General features: G+C 44.4%; 1 protein-coding gene across 3 annotated transcripts in view; it reads right to left on the reverse strand.

Annotated features, from left to right (window-relative positions):
• epha4l (eph receptor A4, like) overlaps positions 1-18,723 on the reverse strand; it is a 56,158-nt gene that overhangs the window by 2,180 nt on the left and 35,255 nt on the right. The window contains exons 6-17 of one of the 3 annotated variants that reach the window (XM_084350853.1): positions 17,113-17,237; positions 16,810-16,969; positions 15,344-15,449; positions 13,376-13,434; positions 12,774-12,887; positions 12,020-12,205; positions 8,419-8,480; positions 6,703-6,912; positions 6,439-6,588; positions 5,841-6,037; positions 3,605-3,763; positions 1,130-2,373 (exon numbers count right to left, since the gene is read on the reverse strand). In XM_084350853.1, coding sequence (XP_084206979.1) covers positions 2,259-2,373; positions 3,605-3,763; positions 5,841-6,037; positions 6,439-6,588; positions 6,703-6,912; positions 8,419-8,480; positions 12,020-12,205; positions 12,774-12,887; positions 13,376-13,434; positions 15,344-15,449; positions 16,810-16,969; positions 17,113-17,237 — 1,643 coding nt within the window. In that variant the 3' untranslated portion in view covers positions 1,130-2,258. Of the gene's footprint in view, positions 1-1,129; positions 2,374-3,604; positions 3,764-5,840; positions 6,038-6,438; positions 6,589-6,702; positions 6,913-8,418; positions 8,481-12,019; positions 12,206-12,773; positions 12,888-13,375; positions 13,435-15,343; positions 15,456-16,809; positions 16,970-17,112; positions 17,238-18,723 lie in introns of all 3 variants that reach the window. The other 2 variants (XM_084350852.1, XM_084350851.1) reach the window with 2 other exon arrangements.

Consider the following 18,723-nt stretch of genomic DNA (forward strand, 5'->3'; position numbering starts at 1 on the left):
TAGTCAATCGGCTTGATATAAAAAGGATTTAAAAATTATTAGAAATATGTTGATAAACGATTAATAGTGTCATTTTTCAATTGGAAATGCCAAAAGTTTGCATATTTTAGTGTCTTAAATAAAAAGATTGTATTCTTATTTGTAAATCATATATGATAATAAATTACCTTTGGGTTTTGGACTATTGGTCAGATAAACAAGCAAAATGAAAACATCGCCATGGCTCTGCAAAATTCCAAATGGGATTGTTTACTATTTAAATACATTTACATTTAAAACATTTAATCAACAAAACTCGTGATTGAAAAAATACTTAATGAGGCAGATCAATGAGGATAATATTAACTGCAGCACCTTTCAACACCATCACAAAGTACAGCCTCCAAAATGACAATAAAATAAAATGTGAACCTCTGAACAGCAAAACAGATCAACTGTAGAGCTGCATTGATTTTAGCCAGTTTTACAGTACCTAATTAACCGGAGATCAAGTTTTAAAAATAAATCAGATAAATCAATGCTGTGGCATAAATTAAACTAATTATAGAAGTGTAATGTGAGATCAGTCTTGAACTTGCTGAGTCACTGTGTTCATTTGTGTGTAAAAATGATGATCATCTACTCTGACAATAAAAAAATCTGGATCAATCAAACAGTGAGACAATATGACTTCTATGGAAGACCTTCCTGCTGCCATGACAACATATCGGTGTGTTGGCTCAAGACGCCCAAAAGCAACTTCTTTACTTTCCTTGAAGGTGTTTCCGAGCTCTGGTGGGCTCTGTTTGGCTGACTGGGAGTCAGCAGCTGATTAATTCTTCTCATTAACATGCCAGCAGCATCAGGCCTGCAGACTGATCACAGACCAGTAGCTATTGATCTGCTCTTGCTGCCTGAGGTGGCGCGACCCGCTTGTTAATTAACACAGTTTCTAGAGCTGAAGGGCCAGTGATGAGAGTGAGAGGGGGTCTAATGAGTCTGTTAGGCCCTCTGTGGCTAGACGTAGTTGTTATTAGAAGCATACTGCAATAATAAAGGGAGGTTTAATCCAGTATCTGTATCTGTTTTGTTTTAACAGGACTTTTCTGTGCTGAGTCTAAGAAACAAATAAAACATTACTGATCCTCACCTTGATGACGGTTTGAGTAATCCTGTGCGTGTTTTCTTGTTATTTTCTTGGCGATGATGATGATGCTGATGATTCTGATTCATTCTGCATCCATATTGCCTTTGTTGCATCCTTTTGTCCAGAAAATCCTGCCAATAAATTCCTTCATTGTGGCGTCCAATTTTAGAAAGCCAATTCAAATGGTGCAAACAGCTGTCCATCAAAGACGGAGAGGAAGAGTTGGTGGGTCCGACAACAGCGGGGCGCTGGGGGTTTGACTCAGATGGGGAGATGAATGGAAGAATCCAAATTGTGTGTTTATCTGGGGTGTAGGAGGGCATTTTTGGGAAGACAGGGGAGTGGGAAGGCTCCTCCGGAAGATCAAAGACATTCTCAGCAACGTCCTGAGGGCAACAAAATACAGCGTTCTGGGAGAAAAACAAGGCCAGAACAGAGCAAAAAACACAAAAAGCTCCTCAAAATAAGCCCTCCCTGCACCCGTCTCCCCTCGGAATCCAACCCTCAACCTCTCAGAGATTCACTGTTTATATGTGACGGTCAGGATCCTCCATTTTGTCTGTGAGATATCAAACAGATCCAGCTGAGAGAGAACAATGGTGGCCGGGGCAGCCAGCGAGTCCCACAGAAACAATTCATGTACAATAAACATAGTCACAGGAAATCAAAAAAATCTGCTCCACGGATTATTCCAGAAAGAAAGTTCCAGAAACAACACTCTGCCCCAAGAAGAGGAAGAAAAGGTACGATTCCCCCCTCCCTCGCTTCTCCTTCCAGACCATTAAAGGCACTCCAGATTGGCCTCTCGGAAGCACTTTTCCAGCCGTCCCTCCATCTCTCCATAAATGCTGCAGACAGAAGCGTCCCATTCTCCAAAACAACAAAAAAAGGGCAAGGTAAAGGTCTGATTTTTTTTTTTAAAAAAGTGCCATTTTCACCACTTTTTTTCTTCTTCATCAACATCTTCTTTTCTTTTAGATCCAATTTAAAGTGCATGGATGAGGTAAACTATTTCTTCATAGTTTATTTGTCTCTTTTTTTTAATATTTAATCTTTTTTGTTATTTATTTATTTTTTTCATAAGAAACGAAGTCGATTTGCTTCCTTTTCCTTTTTTCTTTGTTTAAATCTCTCAGACGGGAACCATTCTGCCCTGCATCTGTTGCATTTGGGACAGCATTCCCTGGACGCTGGTCAGGATCTTGTTCTGGTGTGCTGCCGAGGAGATGCCTATGCGAGCCATGTCCCTGAAAAGGATGGGGAAAAGAAGCCTTTTAGGACCGGGGACAACAATAACAAACACACGTAGGCCTGATCCACATAATGAATTTTACAGCCTTGCAGTGGAAACTGGCCTGACAGTTTAACTGCTGAATAAGGAATTTCACCTGCCAACACAGCAATTCTAATCCTGTAATCTTAATGGGTGAAGAATGAAAATATTACAGACAATTGACAGACTGAGAAACAGTTAACGCATGTAGACTTTGCAAAAGATGTCAGAGAGTTCATTCTGCTCTGATCATACATTTCAGATTAATTTATTTGTCATTATGCAACACAGGATTAAATACAAAAAAATGATACAGACTATTTAACAAAAAATAATCAAGTCACAAAAATGGATTGTTCATGGTGGAGGATGAGTTCAGGGATCTCACAGGAACTGAGGAGGAACCAAGCTGCTCTGTAGTCTGGTGGTACGGCAGCAGATACTGCTGTATATTTTGCCAGATGGCAGTAGCAAGGAATAGTTTGACATGTCGGGGAATACACTTATTTGCTTTCTTGCTGAGAGTTAAATGAGCCAATCAATACCGCTCTCATGTCTATAAGCTAAATATGAAGCTAGAGCCAGCAGGCCAAATACTTTAGCTTGGCTAAAGATTTGAAGCAGAGGTGAACAGCTCGCTACATGCTGGAACTATGGACGGCACTTAACTCTCTAAAAACACTGCCTGCTATTTTTAAAAAATGAAATAAATAAAAACAGAGATGCCCTTCATGTGGACAGGATCTAACTGGTATCCACCTTATTCCTATAGCTCCTGTGATACCTTGTGCAAATTATGGGCACGACTTCCAGCACGTGCTGTCACTGAACCAGAACCAGCATTTACCATGGCAACACGACGCTAATCCCCTTTTTTTAGTGCGATCAGTACAGCATATCATTCATTCATGAAGATGAAGGGTTAGCAACTTACAAGCTACTCCTAACACTATCATTTATAAGTGTAATACTTTGAAAGTGTTGAAAGCCTGGAAAGTGTCGCTGGTACATCGTTTATTATGATACTTTGTTATGAGGCTAGTTTCGACTACCACCTTCAGTTTCCCCAGTAGCCTCCCTAAGTGACCTTCCCAGAAAACCTGTGGCTACGAAGAAGTGTGTTGCTGTGCTGGCAAGCCTACAACTACTCCTTTCTTCTGCCATGCTTCTCCCTTTCTTCTCTCACATTCTCGCTCTCTACTCACTCTTGTGTCATGTGGACCACGGCCTCTGGAGTGGTGTAGCCGGCGGCGGTGAAGTTGTCGCTGTATCTCTCCATGCCGATGGCCTGCAGCCAGTCCTCCACTGTGCCCATGGCCGAGGACGCCTCGGGGCTCCCAGGCTCCAGCAGGGTGGTTTTAGGCCTTGCGGGTGGAGGAGAGAAGAGTGGAGGATTAATTTCATGAACGTTTCTTAGGCCCTACAGAGGTCGTCTCAGCTGCCAGCTTGGTTCTGCATTTACAGTCCGGGATACGCTTTAACCCACAACTTTAATGTGTGCAACTGTCTGTGTGAAGAGAAAATAAAAGTCACATTCTGTTTAAGTGCTTTGACTTGAAAGGTAATGATCCACTTTCTCCCACAGCCTGGAATACAATTGATTCATGACAACTACAGCGACGACAGCTCTCCGGGAATTAGACTTTCTGTGATTCCTGACTGTGGCGCTGTGCAGTAGTATCAGGAGTGCATGACATATACACTTTGTGCGATGACAGAGAGCTACCAAACTGTAAAATGTTCCATGCTACATTTCTCTCTAGCTTTTCCTCCTGGATGGACTCGGGTCAGGTTCGGCTCTGTTTTGTGTCCCTGTTTTTCAGGTCCTAGCAGAAACCCAGCCAAGTCAAACACAGTTCCTCCTGGGTGTGACCGACACAGTTAGTTAATCCTTATTTTACAGAAAACACACAGCCGGGCACAGCTCGGTGAATTTTACCGCACAGTGGAGTTCCTCCTCACGTTTAGATATTCACCAGCAGAATAACCTCCCTATTTTTTCACTTCTTTTCCCCCGTCCTTCCATTCTGTTGAGCGTTGCACCAGCGCCGTCAGCCATGAAACATTTACTTGGGGCCGGCGAGTCTGAGTCGGTGGCGGCCTCGTCCTGCTCCGGTGCCTCTCTCACTCTCACACACACTCTATCTCTCTTTACTGTTCACTCTTTTTTTTTAAGTAGGATGCTGAGTTGAACTGTGAGTACAGGATGTCAGACTCTTTAATAAGTCATCTCTACTCAGTAGGTGGAAAAGATTATGCGTAGCGATCCCTTTTCACAGACACCTCACACACACACACACACACACACACACACACACGCTCTACTTTCCCCTTCCCTCTTGTAACTGTAAAAGCTGCATTTATAGGATTCAGCTCTGCTAATTACTCCACAAGGGCTCCCCTCTCGCTCTCACTGTGTCACATTAGGTGTGTGCGACCCTCTCGCGTGCACTCACACACTCGTTAAACTCAAACAGACTCCCACTGGCCTGCGTAGAGTCTGTAAACACACGTAGGTCATTCTCAACACGTTTAGCCGCTCGAGAGTAATGGTGTCGGAGCTGCAGGGTCATGTTTGTTTTTAACTCGGCGTTACATCGTAATTCTCCCCCCTGTTAGAGCGGCTACATTCCTGAGTGTACAGCACCATTAAAGCTAGCTTGCAGAGAAATCCATTATGCAGGGTGTTTGTGCTGAAAAGAGCCACATGTTGCTGGTAGATAATGTGTAATGGTGACTGTAAACAGAATGCGTGTGTAATTCATTGTGCAGTGTATAGGCTGCGTATGTGTGCCTATGCAACAACTTTCGGTTTGAGAATTATTTCTGGCAGAACAGTCATGCTAACATCACACTAATTAATGCAAAGAATATGTGTGATAAACTTGTATAATAATCATATTCTTGAATAATGTGACCCAACACAACACATAAAACCTTCAGAGAATTTATCACAATTTAAAAGTTTGTGACGATTACAACATATTTCCCTGACTGAATAAACTGTAGTTGTATCCAGCCTTATTATTATAGGGACTATTTCTTCAGTGAAAAGGTATTTCAAAGAACACTGTTCTGCCCCAAATAGAAGCTGTAGAAAGTCATACAGGCATTAAGTGGAATTAACATATATTTTCTCATTACCTAAATGTAAATATACATATAAGTTTTAATCATTTTAAATACATTTTTTATTATTTGAAAACTCTCCTGAGACACTTCTTTTTCGTAGTTTGAAGAAAACATGGGAACTCGATGTGTGACTTTTAAAACAATATAAATATATATTTCAAGTCATTGTTGTTTATTTTTACAATAAAGAAGACTTTACCCCCTCACACTTGTAAACTGTAAAATAATTAATCAGGAATGGTGTTGTATCTGTCACTCTCCTTTTCACCCTGTATCTATCCTGCCTGTGTCTGTATCCTGCCCTCTCACCTGACAGCGCTCTCTCCCCCGGTCCTCTTCAGGGTGTTGGGGTTGCGGATCAGCTTGTCCAGCATGTTGACGATCTGCCCGAACTTTGGCCGGTCGGCCCTCTCTCTCTGCCAGCAGTCCAGCATGAGCTGGTGGAGCGCGACGGGGCAGTCCATGGGCGGGGGCAGCCGATAGCCCTCATCAATAGCCTTGATCACCTAGACAGGACATCAATCGTTGCTGTAAGTCACTTTGTTTCGGAGTTTGTTTGTCTCGAGCTTTTTTCCACGAATTTTATATCCATAGCTTAATTTTTAATTACCTAACTTTTGGCACCTACGCAAGATATTTGCTTACGCACAAATAAAATTCTTTATCATCATTAGTGGAGCTAGAAATTTAAATTCAATATGTAATGAGAAGAGGGAATATACTGCTGCTGTTTTATCACCCCTGCAGGTAATTTGATTATATAACCCAGTTAAAATGATGAAGTATCTTTTAAAAATGTTTGACAGTACACACACAACTGGGAATTATTGTTTGAGCTCTAGTATTCCACCTAATCTATGCTGCGTGCTATTTATGATTGTCTGCATATAATTATATTCATACTTACGTCTTGGTTACTCATGTCCCAGTATGGTCGCTCTCCATATGACATCACCTCCCACATGACAATGCCGTAGCTCCACACGTCGCTGGCCGAGGTGAACTTCCTGTAAGCGATGGCCTCCGGGGCCGTCCAGCGGATGGGGATCTTCCCTCCCTGTAATTGAAAAGATGGGCCGATTAATGAAAGCTGACAAAGCCGACAAGTAAGGTGACACGCAGACAGACCACTGACTCAGTCAGACACATGCTCGCCTGCACACACACTCACCCTGGTGGTGTATGCCGCCTCGGGGTCGTCCTCCAGCACTCGGGACATGCCAAAGTCGGACACCTTGCACACCAGGTTGCTGTTGACCAGGATGTTGCGAGCTGCCAGGTCGCGGTGAACGTAGCTCATGTCTGACAGGTACTTCATACCTGATGCAATTCCACGCAGGATGCCGACCAGCTGGATCACAGTGAAGCGACCGTCGTTCTTCTGCAGGAAAAAGGAACGTTTAAAATTTTGTACATCATATCTTGTTGTTTTTGGAATGTAACATTTAATTGCAAATGTCTCAGTAGCAACACATCAGCAAACTCAGTTTTATTAAATGGTTCGTAACAGACTGTGATATGCTATGAAGACGCTTTAAGAAAATACACAAACGTGGAAACTTAATTACAGCCTAGATTGTTTGGGGGACCGGGACCACCAAAGGGCGTTGAAAAATTAATTTCCAGGGGTCCCCAGATGGATGTGGAAAAAAAATAAATGACACATTTTAGACTGGGGAACAGTTTTTACATTACATTGACTGTACCAGCGATATCATTTGCCTCATGTATATTTGTGAAAGTCAACCTTCTTTTTTCATTTTGGCCCTTTTATGTTGTGAGTAAGAAGGTTGAGAACCACTGGTATAAACAGTTAAGGAGGCTCTATATTTTGTAGCAATTTATACGTATTAATAATCTTTTTATTGGCCCTATGTGAGCAGGTTGCAGTCTCTCAGTTGCCTATACAAGCCTGTGGACGATTTGTTTAAGTCGGTTAATGCTGCTGGACTGTGGATTTCTTTGTGAAGGGGTTCGGGTGAGACAGTCCCAAGGATGTGACTTCAGGCACGTTCTCGAGTGTCTCGTCTCATTGCCTCTCTCCGCTCCGCTAACACAGAGCAACAGTAGCTAACGTTGGTTTAGACATGGAGTCCGCTAATATAAACTAACGGCTAACCGGCTTCCAGCACAACATAGAAGTTCCAGAGAGGCCCTTTGAGGAGAGGACTTCAAAACACAGTGTTACATACCAGTATAAATACACTGAGAAACAAATCCTTAAAGTGTGCTATAAAACATTTATAAACTGTTTATAGTCTAATATAAACAATAATTCTAATAAATGTTTTTTAACACACTACAGCATATTATAATGTAGCTGTAAGCAACACTTTTAAGTTTACATTTATTTTTGTTAAATACACTGTTAAGATTTTATTAATGGCATTGAGTTATAAAGCATTTGTTGACTGTCTACTTGCCTGTACAAATCATTCTCAGGCAGGTTTACAACTGTTTATAAATGTGTTCAAATTTATATGGAGTTGATTGATATATAAACGTCCTTACATCTGCTTACACCTACGATTGTGCAACGTCATTTATTCCAAGACTACACAACTTTTCAAGTGCCGCATATTCATTTTAACATTCCTCTGTTTACTCTAACACTATATACAGTATATTCATTGGATAAAGTAGCTAAAGCCCAACGCGTAGTGAACCCTGGAGGCACCGAGGTGAAACCTGCGCCAACCTCCTTGTCGGAAAAACAGTAAGTCGATCAAGGAGAGGATAAAGATTAGGGCGAATGTTTGTGAACGAACGCTTGTAATTTGGGGGGGGGGGTGACATTACAGCGATAAGATGGGATCAGCACAGCTACAGTCGTATCACACACTAACACACATGCACACATGTGTGCAGACAGAAACGCATGACTGACCCTCAGGAATGCATCCAGCGATCCGTTTTCCATGTACTCTGTGATAATCATCACTGGCTTACCTAGAGAGAGAGAGAGAGTCAGAGAGAGAGGGAGGGGGGGAGGGAGGGAGGAAAAGAGTGAGAGAATGAAAGGCAGATGATTATGGAGGTAAACGATGCACATCACAGCCCGACACAGCAGGGGGGTTCTCGGGGGAATGAGTGTATGTGTGTGTGTGAGCGTGTGTTAGGCCATCCATCTCTGTCCCGTAGTGATTTAATTAGCTCAGTGTTACGGTTGCCCTGACGTCCCTCTTCTTTCCCTGCACATGCAAAGGCATCTCCACTGAAACAAAACACCACTACATACACACACACACACACACACATACAGACAGACACCATCTTGTGTTTATGCAAATATGAACTGACGTTGGGCGCATTATCCAAAGTCTCATCACAGTCACCCACCCAGAATCTCTCTGACTCCCTATTTATGTCACTCGCTGTCCCTTTGCCCTCTTTCTCCTCTGCCAACTTTCGACGCATCTGTCACTCTCCTGCTAGCTCCTCTCTATTGCTCTCTCTTTTTGTCCCCCCTCTCTCATACTCTCTCTCACTCTGCTTTCCCTCCGATCTCTGCCACTCCTCTCTGGCCTTTTTCACCCCATCCCTCTGTCTTCTCTCTTGGGGGAGCGTCTGTGTCTTTATCTGAGTCGGGGCAGGCGGCGGGGAGGGTGGACGTTCCCTGGTGGGTCTCTGTCTGTCTTTGTCTCTCAGGATGAGGGGGAATAGCAGGCATGAGCAGAGGAGTAGAGAGATAGAGAAGGAGGGAAAAAAGCAAAGCAAGGGAGGGTGGCTTGTTTTTGTCCCAAAATGGCAGCAAGCTGGTGCCTAACCAGCCATGGCAACAACACATGCCCAAAAGTGCTGCCACAAATTTCTCCTCGAGCAGCGCTGTTCTTTGCGTTCCATTTCAAGTGGCACAGTTAAGGTAGACTTAAAAGCTTATTGCGTCTAAGAAAAGTGCTGACTTAAACCAAACGCCTTGAGGGAACGTTGTGCGAAATCTCTGGTGCGCTCCAGCAGAATGCCTGAAGCAGCAGAGAGCCAGCCGAGCGGTTGGCAGCTGAGGTCTTGAAGGTGCAGTTCCTCCACTCCACAGCAGGCCTTTCGCCATGCCAAGAGGCCGTCAGTCAACGCCTTACCCGCCGCGTGATTGGCACCCCATTAATTATGGGGTGCTCCGGCGATGCCCCAAAAAGAGGAAGTGGAGTTAAAGTTGGGGGAGAGCTGGGGCTCTCTTTGTCAGCCATCTTTGTTCCCTTTGTTGCGCGCCTCTGCCCCGGGGCCGTCGGTGATTGACAGGTCCCCAATCAAGTCTGAGGAGCGTCTGACCTGCGACCTTAAACTCTCGCCTTCCCAGCCCCGCCCTCTTCCTCCCTTCCCATTTGCATGCTAATTCCTTGTTTACTGAATACGCCCCGCCGCCTTTGGCAATGAACTCTGGGCAAGGGCCCCGCCAGTGGGCCGATTATCACCTGCCAACAAAACAGGAGAAGGGGAAAAATGCAACAGGGGGACAATATTGGGGGAACGCTGGGCAAACGCTCTCCAGAGGCCCCGACGTTTGCGGCGAACAAAGATCTAGCTTTTAAACGCAGATCTTTTTTAAAATTAGCATACTTACATGCTTACTTTATGTAAATTGGCTGTTAAACGTATCACGTCTGATTTCAAGCTCTAATGGAGGCTGGATTTTAATTACACACTAGCATGATAGAAACATTAAGTATACAGGCTCCAAGATGGTGGACTACAGCCAGCAGTCTTCAGCGAGAGATTTTTGCACATTTATGTATTTCAGTGCCTATTTGGAGTTCCTCCATAATTAATAAGGCTTAATTGGCTCTGTTGGACATGCCAGCAAACGGAGGCCAGCTTGAGAATTCCTTTTAACTTGATTGTAATGGAGAGGGGAGTGCAATTCAAATAATGGATTTTTAATAGATTCCACTGACACACTCAAGTGTAAAGGACTAATTTGCCCAAACCTCATGTCAGGCTTTCAAAAGTTAGAGCGGAAGGAGGTGGAGTGGGAGTTATCGGATGATCTTCTTGCTTCTTGGCTCGCCATGCTCTCACGTCGGCTGCTGTCACCGCTGCGCAGCTCATCTGCTTCTCCTTCATCTCTCGCCCTCTGTCTCGCTCCGTCTCTTTCTCTTCCAGCCTCCGGTTCAGTAGTTCCACCACCCTCTGCTTTCTCTTTCTGTCGTCCTCACTGTTGTTCTCTGTCTTTCCTCTGATCCATCAGCTCCTAACCACCTTCCTGTCTCTTTCTCGCCGGATCTCTATTTGCACCTTTCCCTGTCTGCCACTCAATTCCTTCCCCTTCCTCCTGCCCATCTGTCCGACTTTTCTCTGTCTTTCTCACTCCGTCTCCGCGAGGTCTGAGAGGTCATTCCCCGTGCTGAGAGGTGTGAGAGGTGATAAGCAATTCTCTGTGCTGCTGTTCACTTTCAGCTCCGACTGGGCTAAGTGTGTGTGTGCCTCTATCTGTGTGTGTGTGTGTGTGTGTGTGTGTATAGTGTCCAAGAGCGAGAGAGACAGTGTTATCTAGCAGGGATAGGGCCAGGCTGTTGTGTCACGACACATTAAGGCACTTCATCCGTCTAACCCGAGCCGAGGCTGGCCATCAGCTATGGTAACACTCACGCACACATGCATACAATCAAAGGTGCACAGACGCCCACATGTGCTGACAAGACATTCGCACATGCACACACACACACAAACACATGTAGCCTAACAAATAGCACTGGAGGGTGGTGTAAAAGGTTGACAGAAAAAGAGAGTTGGAGAGGAGAGGGTGCCAAGGGCAGAGGGAGGGAGATCTGGCTGGTGTTTTGTGGCCATGCAGCAGCAGATAGAGGAGGGATAGGGTATCACTCCCTAACCCCAAACACATTTACAGCTGACACCATGATTAATGAGCCCGGTGCCGCGCTACAGGGCCTGTTTCTGGACCCATTAGACCCCCTCCCAACTGGCCAGCTACTTCTCGCACCGCCCCCCCCTTCCCACCAACGCTAGACCTCGTCCATCTGGACAAAGCCCACCTGGGGATACCCCGGATGGGATGTCCAAAAAAGACACATGTGCACAAATACAAAAACAGGTACCCTTGAACATACGCATGCATAAGTAGTTGTAGGTTTTTAGACTCTGCAGCTATGCAAGCACTAAAACACACAACTGCACACACACCTTCGGCTAGTAAAGATCGGTTTGTCCCCGCACTCGCACTTCCCCAATGTCACCCAAAAACCGCAGACGTGGTTTGTAATGATTTATTGTTACATTTTTTAAGGGACACAGGGGACGGCAGAAATAAATGTCCTTTCCTTGTTATTATAATATAATAGTCATTGTGTGTAAATGGGTTTGTGTGTGTGCACGTTGAGTATTATTGCAGTTTCCTGTGGCAATTTCATCTCTCCTAAATAGTTGCATTATTCACTCAATTATGTTCTTTCCATCGTTCATAAATTAAAAAAAATCATTCCCAGCGTTCACCTTCCTGTATGTATAAAGTGAACAAAATCACATGCTTGACCTACATTTGGTGACCACGCCCTCGAGGTGAATGATGTTGGGGTGGTCGAACTGGCCCATGATGCTGGCCTCGGACAGGAAGTCCCTCCTCTGCTTGTCGGTGTAGCCGGCCTTCAGCGTCTTGATGGCCACGCAGATCTCTCTCTTGCCCGGCATCTTCAGGCGGCCGCTGCACACCTCGCCGAACTCCCCTGAAAAACACACGGCCGGGTTGAAAATGTGCAACGATGATACGCAAGCACTCTGATACTAAACTGCCCCGGCTATTAATCACATCAAAGATGAAGTAGGCGATGGTGTGTGTTTGTGCGTGTGCAGGTTAGAAGGGGTCCACTTCAAACATTGATCAGGGTCTTTAATCCCTCACTCCCCTCCTCCCCTCAGCCACCGGAGCAGAGAGAGAGGGGAAATGGATATTGATTCTTCCTCTTTATTATTTTGTCATTGGATGACTTTTCTCTGGCCGTGGACAACATATTTAGCCACTCCTTATTTATTTATTTTTTTACTCGCTGACCTCTCTAGAAGCAGACCAAATGTTATTGTCCGAGTTGTCCTGAGTTTTTATTCTCAAGGAGTGTACATGAGAGCGGACACAAGCATGAATCACTGAGAAAGAAGCAGAATATTTGCATGAAATGAATACCAAATACACTATTATCCCATTAGCTTGATGCTTTTATCCAAACTATGTTATAATATGCCTAACTCCAAAATCTCCCAATGACACTGCACTCTGGAAAATCAAAAGCTCCTCACCGATGCCAATAACTTTCTCGATCTTGATACAGGAGGCGTCGATCTCTTTGGCAAACTCGCGGACGGCTTGGTTTGGGTCCTCATAGGTAAAGGGGTCAACGTATATCCTCACTCCTGAAGAAAGAGGTTTAGAAAGAAAGGGAGGAAGGGGGGAAGGAAGGAAGGAAGGAAGCGAAAAAAAGAAATAAGGGAGTGAAGCAGTGAAGGTTAATTCATTCTGGCAACTACACTCCATCTGTTCTTTATTTCCATCATGCTGCAAGCTACACCGCCTTCCTCTGGAACCTCTACTCCTCCTTCTCCTTTCTTCTCTCCAGACCTTGCTTCTCTACCTTCATTGCTTTTCATGTCACCATGGCCGACTCCGATAAAGATGGAGCTCATTAACTTGAGATTTTTGTGGGACGCATATAAAAAATGCTGATGACTTGATAATGAGGTGTTTGGAGCATGAGGATGCAAGTACATTAACTTCAAAACAGTTTTTCGCTCCATTTTATGGGCTTCATTTGCGGTTTAGAGTGCACGCACATGAGCACACCTGACAGCGCTAATGTTGTTCAATTAAAGAGCATGTAGGCGGAGTGTTATCTGTGAGTTACCTTGATGTAAGTGCTTCTCCTCGTCAGAGTCCTGCTTGGCCTTGCTGTACTTACTCCTTCTGGGGGCAAAAAAAGCAGGACGGTCAGTCACAGTGGCAGCAGCAGCACAGGTTTCAGGTTTGTCAGGGAAAATGTGTTGGAAAAAAACACAGCTGAGCATCTGCATCTCATGTAAAAACAAAAAATGACTTAAAAGAGAAATGTGCTTATTATCTCCATTATTAGGTTATGGATGCCTGGATTTTGTAACTGTCTAATAAGAAGGGGTTATCTTAGCTTAGCATAAAGGCTGGAAACAGGGGGAAACAGCTAGCCTGACTATGTTCAAACCTCCAACGCTCACTAATTAAGATGCTATATCTCATCTGTTTAATACAGATGAGTACAAAAACTGAAATGCAAAAATTATATTAGGTGTTTTTCAGAAAATCCAAAACTGCTCATTTAATATAAACTATATATAATCTACATATTAGTTTAAATTAGCTCCTCTTTGACCAGCTTCATCATTAAAATGCTGTTTACATTGGGATGCACCAGTAATAATAATCCTGAAATGTAACATATAAAAGCAAAACGAGTACATTTACTTTGATAGTCTAAAAATATTTTCTGTGATGATAATTATGTGCTTTAAAAGTAAATTGATCGCCTTTTACTTGCAGTGGGGTATGTTTACATTGTGGTATTACTACTTTAAGTCAAAAGTATCCTTCAGCACTGAAGGTTTCTGAAGGGCACCGAGCATATAGCAGCAAATCAATCCCAGAGAAGATGCACTTAAATCCCTCTGAATCCCCCAGGCAGCCTGACACCTGTGCTTATATTGATGTGTCGGGGTCAGTGGTGGAAATGACCAGATGTGCGAGACATTGTCCTCCTCTATGGTTGTGTAATGATGGTAAACGGCTACGTGATTACAGTCCCTGCCCACAATCACAGGATGGCCGCAGCAGCACAATGACAGTGGCCGTCACATGCATATAAAGAAGGCAGAGACAACCACCTGCTTGGCTGGGGAGAGAGGCAATCACATGGAAACGGGAGGACATACACACACACACACACACACAATCAACAGCCCCCTTCACTCGCCATCATCCTCAACACCAATACACACATGCAAACAATGATTTGGTTTCCATATAAAAAGGCACACACACATAAGGGGATCAGCAAACGCCATAAAAGCTAAACACACATGCAGGAATCAACACACAAACCATTAACATTCCCCTTCGCACAGTGCCGCCACACACATGAAAACAACACTTTTTTACATAAGGATATGCACACACATATACACCCCCAACATGCACGCACACACACGAGGGGGAGTGTGGTTAACACCCTGAGGTGAGGCAGCCCCATCTGCATGTAATCCCATCTGTGTGACGGTGCTTTGTCCTGCTCGCTGGTTAACACCCTGAGATTGGGTCACTGCAAATCCACCTGATGCCTCTGTGTCTGTCTCTCTCTGTATTCTATCTCTTACTTTTCATTGCCTGCTTATCTCATTGTCCACCCTCCTAGCCCTCTCCCTCTCTCCCTTTTTTCTCCTCTCTCTCTCTCTCTCTCTCTCTCTCTCTCTTTCCTCACGATGGTCAGCAAGGCGCAGCGGGAGAAAATAACCAGCGGCCGGGATTACAGCCACAAGCTGAGAGATAGAGGGAGAGGGATGCGAGGACCGGGGATGGATGCAGAGGACAGGGAGCGAGGGGTCGCTGATTGCATCTCTTCAGCTGTCGGAGCTGTCAATCACGTCTCCGGTGTGGCGAGTCATCACTCATCCGACGTGAGCCAGTTGCACTAGCTGTCTGGCTGAGTGTGTTTGTGTGTGTGTGTGTGTGTTTTCAAGTGACATCCATCTCCTGACAGCTACTTTTCCCGGTGCTAAGCAAGACGTCCCTCATCTGGGAGAAAAGAGGGAGAGACAGAAAGCAGACGGGACAGAGGGATGAAGCTCACCTTCGGCTGATGACGAAAGCGCTGATGAGGATGATGAGGAGGACCACACTGCCCACCACTGACACCAGTAACACTGTGGAGTTGGCCCCATCGCCAATGATGGGAGCTGGGACTGAGGGAAAAGGAAGTAAAGATGGGGGGAGAGAAAAGGAGAGGGGAGTTGAGCGAGGGAAAGAAAAGAGAGAGGGAGGAAGGTTGGACGGAGACAAAAAGCAAAGTCAATATCACTGCGCTCGATCGAGTCGCCGCACATGAAAGAGCCAGTGTACATTCTGTGTTTGTCACTGACGCCCTCCCACTTCCTCCCCAGGTCTCTCTCCCTATATGATCGAGAGACAATGACTGCTCATTAGAATGTGTGCTTGACCGTGTCATTATCATGCGCCGCTGTCTCCATCTGCATTACAAAGGGGACATCTGGGCACACAGTCTATCCCTGTAATCCTCAATGTCATAACCTCCCATAAACAGTTAGCATCATACAGCACACATGATATTTACTGGATATGCTAAGAAAAAGTTTAATGTTAAGCTTAAGTTAAGTTTGTATGATTAAACATTGTTTTTATACTGGATTCAAAAGTCTTTGTTTTGGCTCTTCATTTGAATTAATTCCATCCCGTTGGAGTTCATCCCAAAATGTAAATTCAGTCCCCATCTCCTACTTTGTGTAGGAAAAAGCTGCAACGCTGTTTTGCTGTGAAGCTCCAGAAGTGTTTTGTGAACTACAAAACTTTGCCTGACTTTCCGTTGGCATGGGGGTGAGACGTTAGTGACTGAATTTTTATATTTTCAAACTTGTCCTTTAAAGTTACATGTCAGACGTCAGACTGTCTGACACTATTTTATATATTTTGTATCAGCTTGTCCCAAAAGTTTATGTTTTATGTGGTGTGCTCCATTGCATCAAACAGAAATATTTTATAACTTTTGGACCCTCACTAGAATTCAAAATTAACAATCTTTGGCCGCACTGCCTGAGTCTGTAACGACTGATCAGTGAGGTTTCAGAAGCTAATTTGAAATTTAGTCCACCCACATAGGGGGGGCCTGTTACTGTTATTATCTAATTAATTGATGAATACTGATGATTTGTCTCATTTTAATATTTACTAAGGAGGGAAAAAAAACAACTTCCAACTAAAAACATCAGAAACTGTATCATTCTTCAGAAATCCAAATACAGTAGTTTGAACCCTGTCTGGCACTTCCACTGAGACTCATTGCAACTTGAATAATGGAAGCTACTCAAGTTACCAGTCAGGTGCTGGAGCACAATATCATTTATCTTTTATAGATGACAGATATTTTGATTAATGACTCTACAGTGAAAGAGAGACACTCGTAAAAGATGCTATCATTGCGGGCTTCTGCAGAAATGAGCGTGATAGAGCTGCCATCGACACCTCAGCAGTGCACTGATGTCATCAAGTAGAGCTGAAAAGAAGCGGAATGGCCGAACTCACCGGAGTTTGTCATGAACTCAAACGGGCCACTGAATTCTCCGTAACCGGCCGCCGTGCGGGCGCGCACATGGAACACGTAGGAAGTGAGAGGGGTGAGACCTTTGATGTCCGTGTTCCTTGATGAGGTTTTTATGATTCTGTAACTTCTCTCATTTTGGTCCTGAGGATAACAGATAGTGGAGGACAGAAAAAGACACATTAAGAGACAACAATCAGACGTTCTTTTCTTACAATCTGTTCAAACATGTTGCTATTTTGGAGATTATTTTTTTTTCAAACTACATTTCCCATGGGACTCCTCACCTTCTCGTAGTACTTCACTTCATACTCCAGGATGACCCCGTTGGCTCTGTCAGGTGGCTGCCAGGCCAGTGAGATGGTGTGTCTTGTGATATCCTTGGCCTGGATGGAAGTCACTGGCGAAGGGGCTAGTGAGATGATCAAAAAGAGACAGAAAGAAGAAGAAAAGCTATTTAGTCCACTGATTTCTCCCAGTCCTCTATGTTGTTTTCAGCCTTGGAGACACCAAGTCTCTTTTGTGTTGTTCTCCTAAATCCCCCACACTTTTCTCCTGCTGGGAAAGTCAAACAGTGTGCCAGGCCACAAGGCAATCACTTCCATTTGTCTCTGAACTTGGCTACCATTCAAACATCTTAGGTGTTACAGAGCTGTACGGCCACACAGCTCAATTGCCACAGCTAGAATGTATGGCAATACTCTATTTCTGAAATAATGGTTGGCATCAATAAAACTGATCCAATTTCCCTCAGCGTCTCAGCCACTTTTCCTACAAGCTGGCAAAAATAATGTTTAACTTCATTTTCTGCAGATACCCAGGTCACCCTGGGAAAGCTTATGCTACAAAGTCCGCCTGGAAGAGCTCGAAATGAGCTCAACGCCTTTGCATTTTTTTGTCTTCAGGAGAGCAAATCAATTGGTTTTCATTAAAGCGATTTGAGCGATCTTATCTCAAGTCCTTTTGTGCTGCAGCTGATAATGAGGCCATATTTCAAGCAGCCGTGCTATCTGCGTTCAGACGCCTTTAACATGTGAAGGTTAAAGCACAGATAATGGCTTACACTCGTCCCCTCCCTCCAGCGTGTCGCTGCTGCACAAATCAAACCTCTATCTTCGGGGAGTGTGACAATGCTAAAATTGGGTCATACACACTCTTGACGCTACAAAGAGAAACCCATAGGGGTAGGAGAGATAGTGTCGTAAACAGAGAAACACTCTTGTACAGATTGAGTTTTGAGCAGACCAGGAGATATATGGTGGAGCAGGTGGAGTTATAGACCGAGGAACAAAAGGTTGCGTGGATTAACACACAACTCAGGTATAAAAAGACCTAGGAGACAAACACACTCACACACCGGCACTTTGGGTGTTCTAGCATCATCCTCAACAACCAAACAACCTCACTCATCCACACAAAAAACATTTCCAATAATGCCATGGTAGCGTTGCATTGTGGCGCCTGCTTGTAAAAGGACCGAATCTTTGACCTCTGGCCCTCAGTGATACTGTAACCTTACTCGTTCCAGACCATCTGCCTTTTAAAAAATTACAGTGGGATGATTAATGAGGGGTTCCCGGTCCACCGATTATGATTGGATTATCTATGACATTATATACATTCTCATCACTTTGACCAGGGGCTCCAGGGAGCCTAGCCTCCAAGCTAACGCTAACAAAACCTTGCTTTTAGCCGGGGATTGAGTTCAAACGGGCCGGGAATTCAAGCACCAGCCACGGATTGAGTTTCAGCGGGGTGAAGAAGCGGCGGGAGGAGGGGCTGGAGGGTTTGCGACTGGTGGGGGTCGAGATGGAGAGGGATGAGATTGCAGACATCTCTTGGTAAATAGATTAACCCAAGGTTGTGTAATCCTGTTGGCCTAATGTGTTGCGTCTGCG

The sequence above is a fragment of the Pagrus pagrus genome (genome assembly GCF_965226575.1).
Source record: "Pagrus pagrus genome assembly, chromosome: 4".
NCBI classification, from domain to species: Eukaryota; Metazoa; Chordata; class Actinopteri; order Spariformes; family Sparidae; genus Pagrus; species Pagrus pagrus.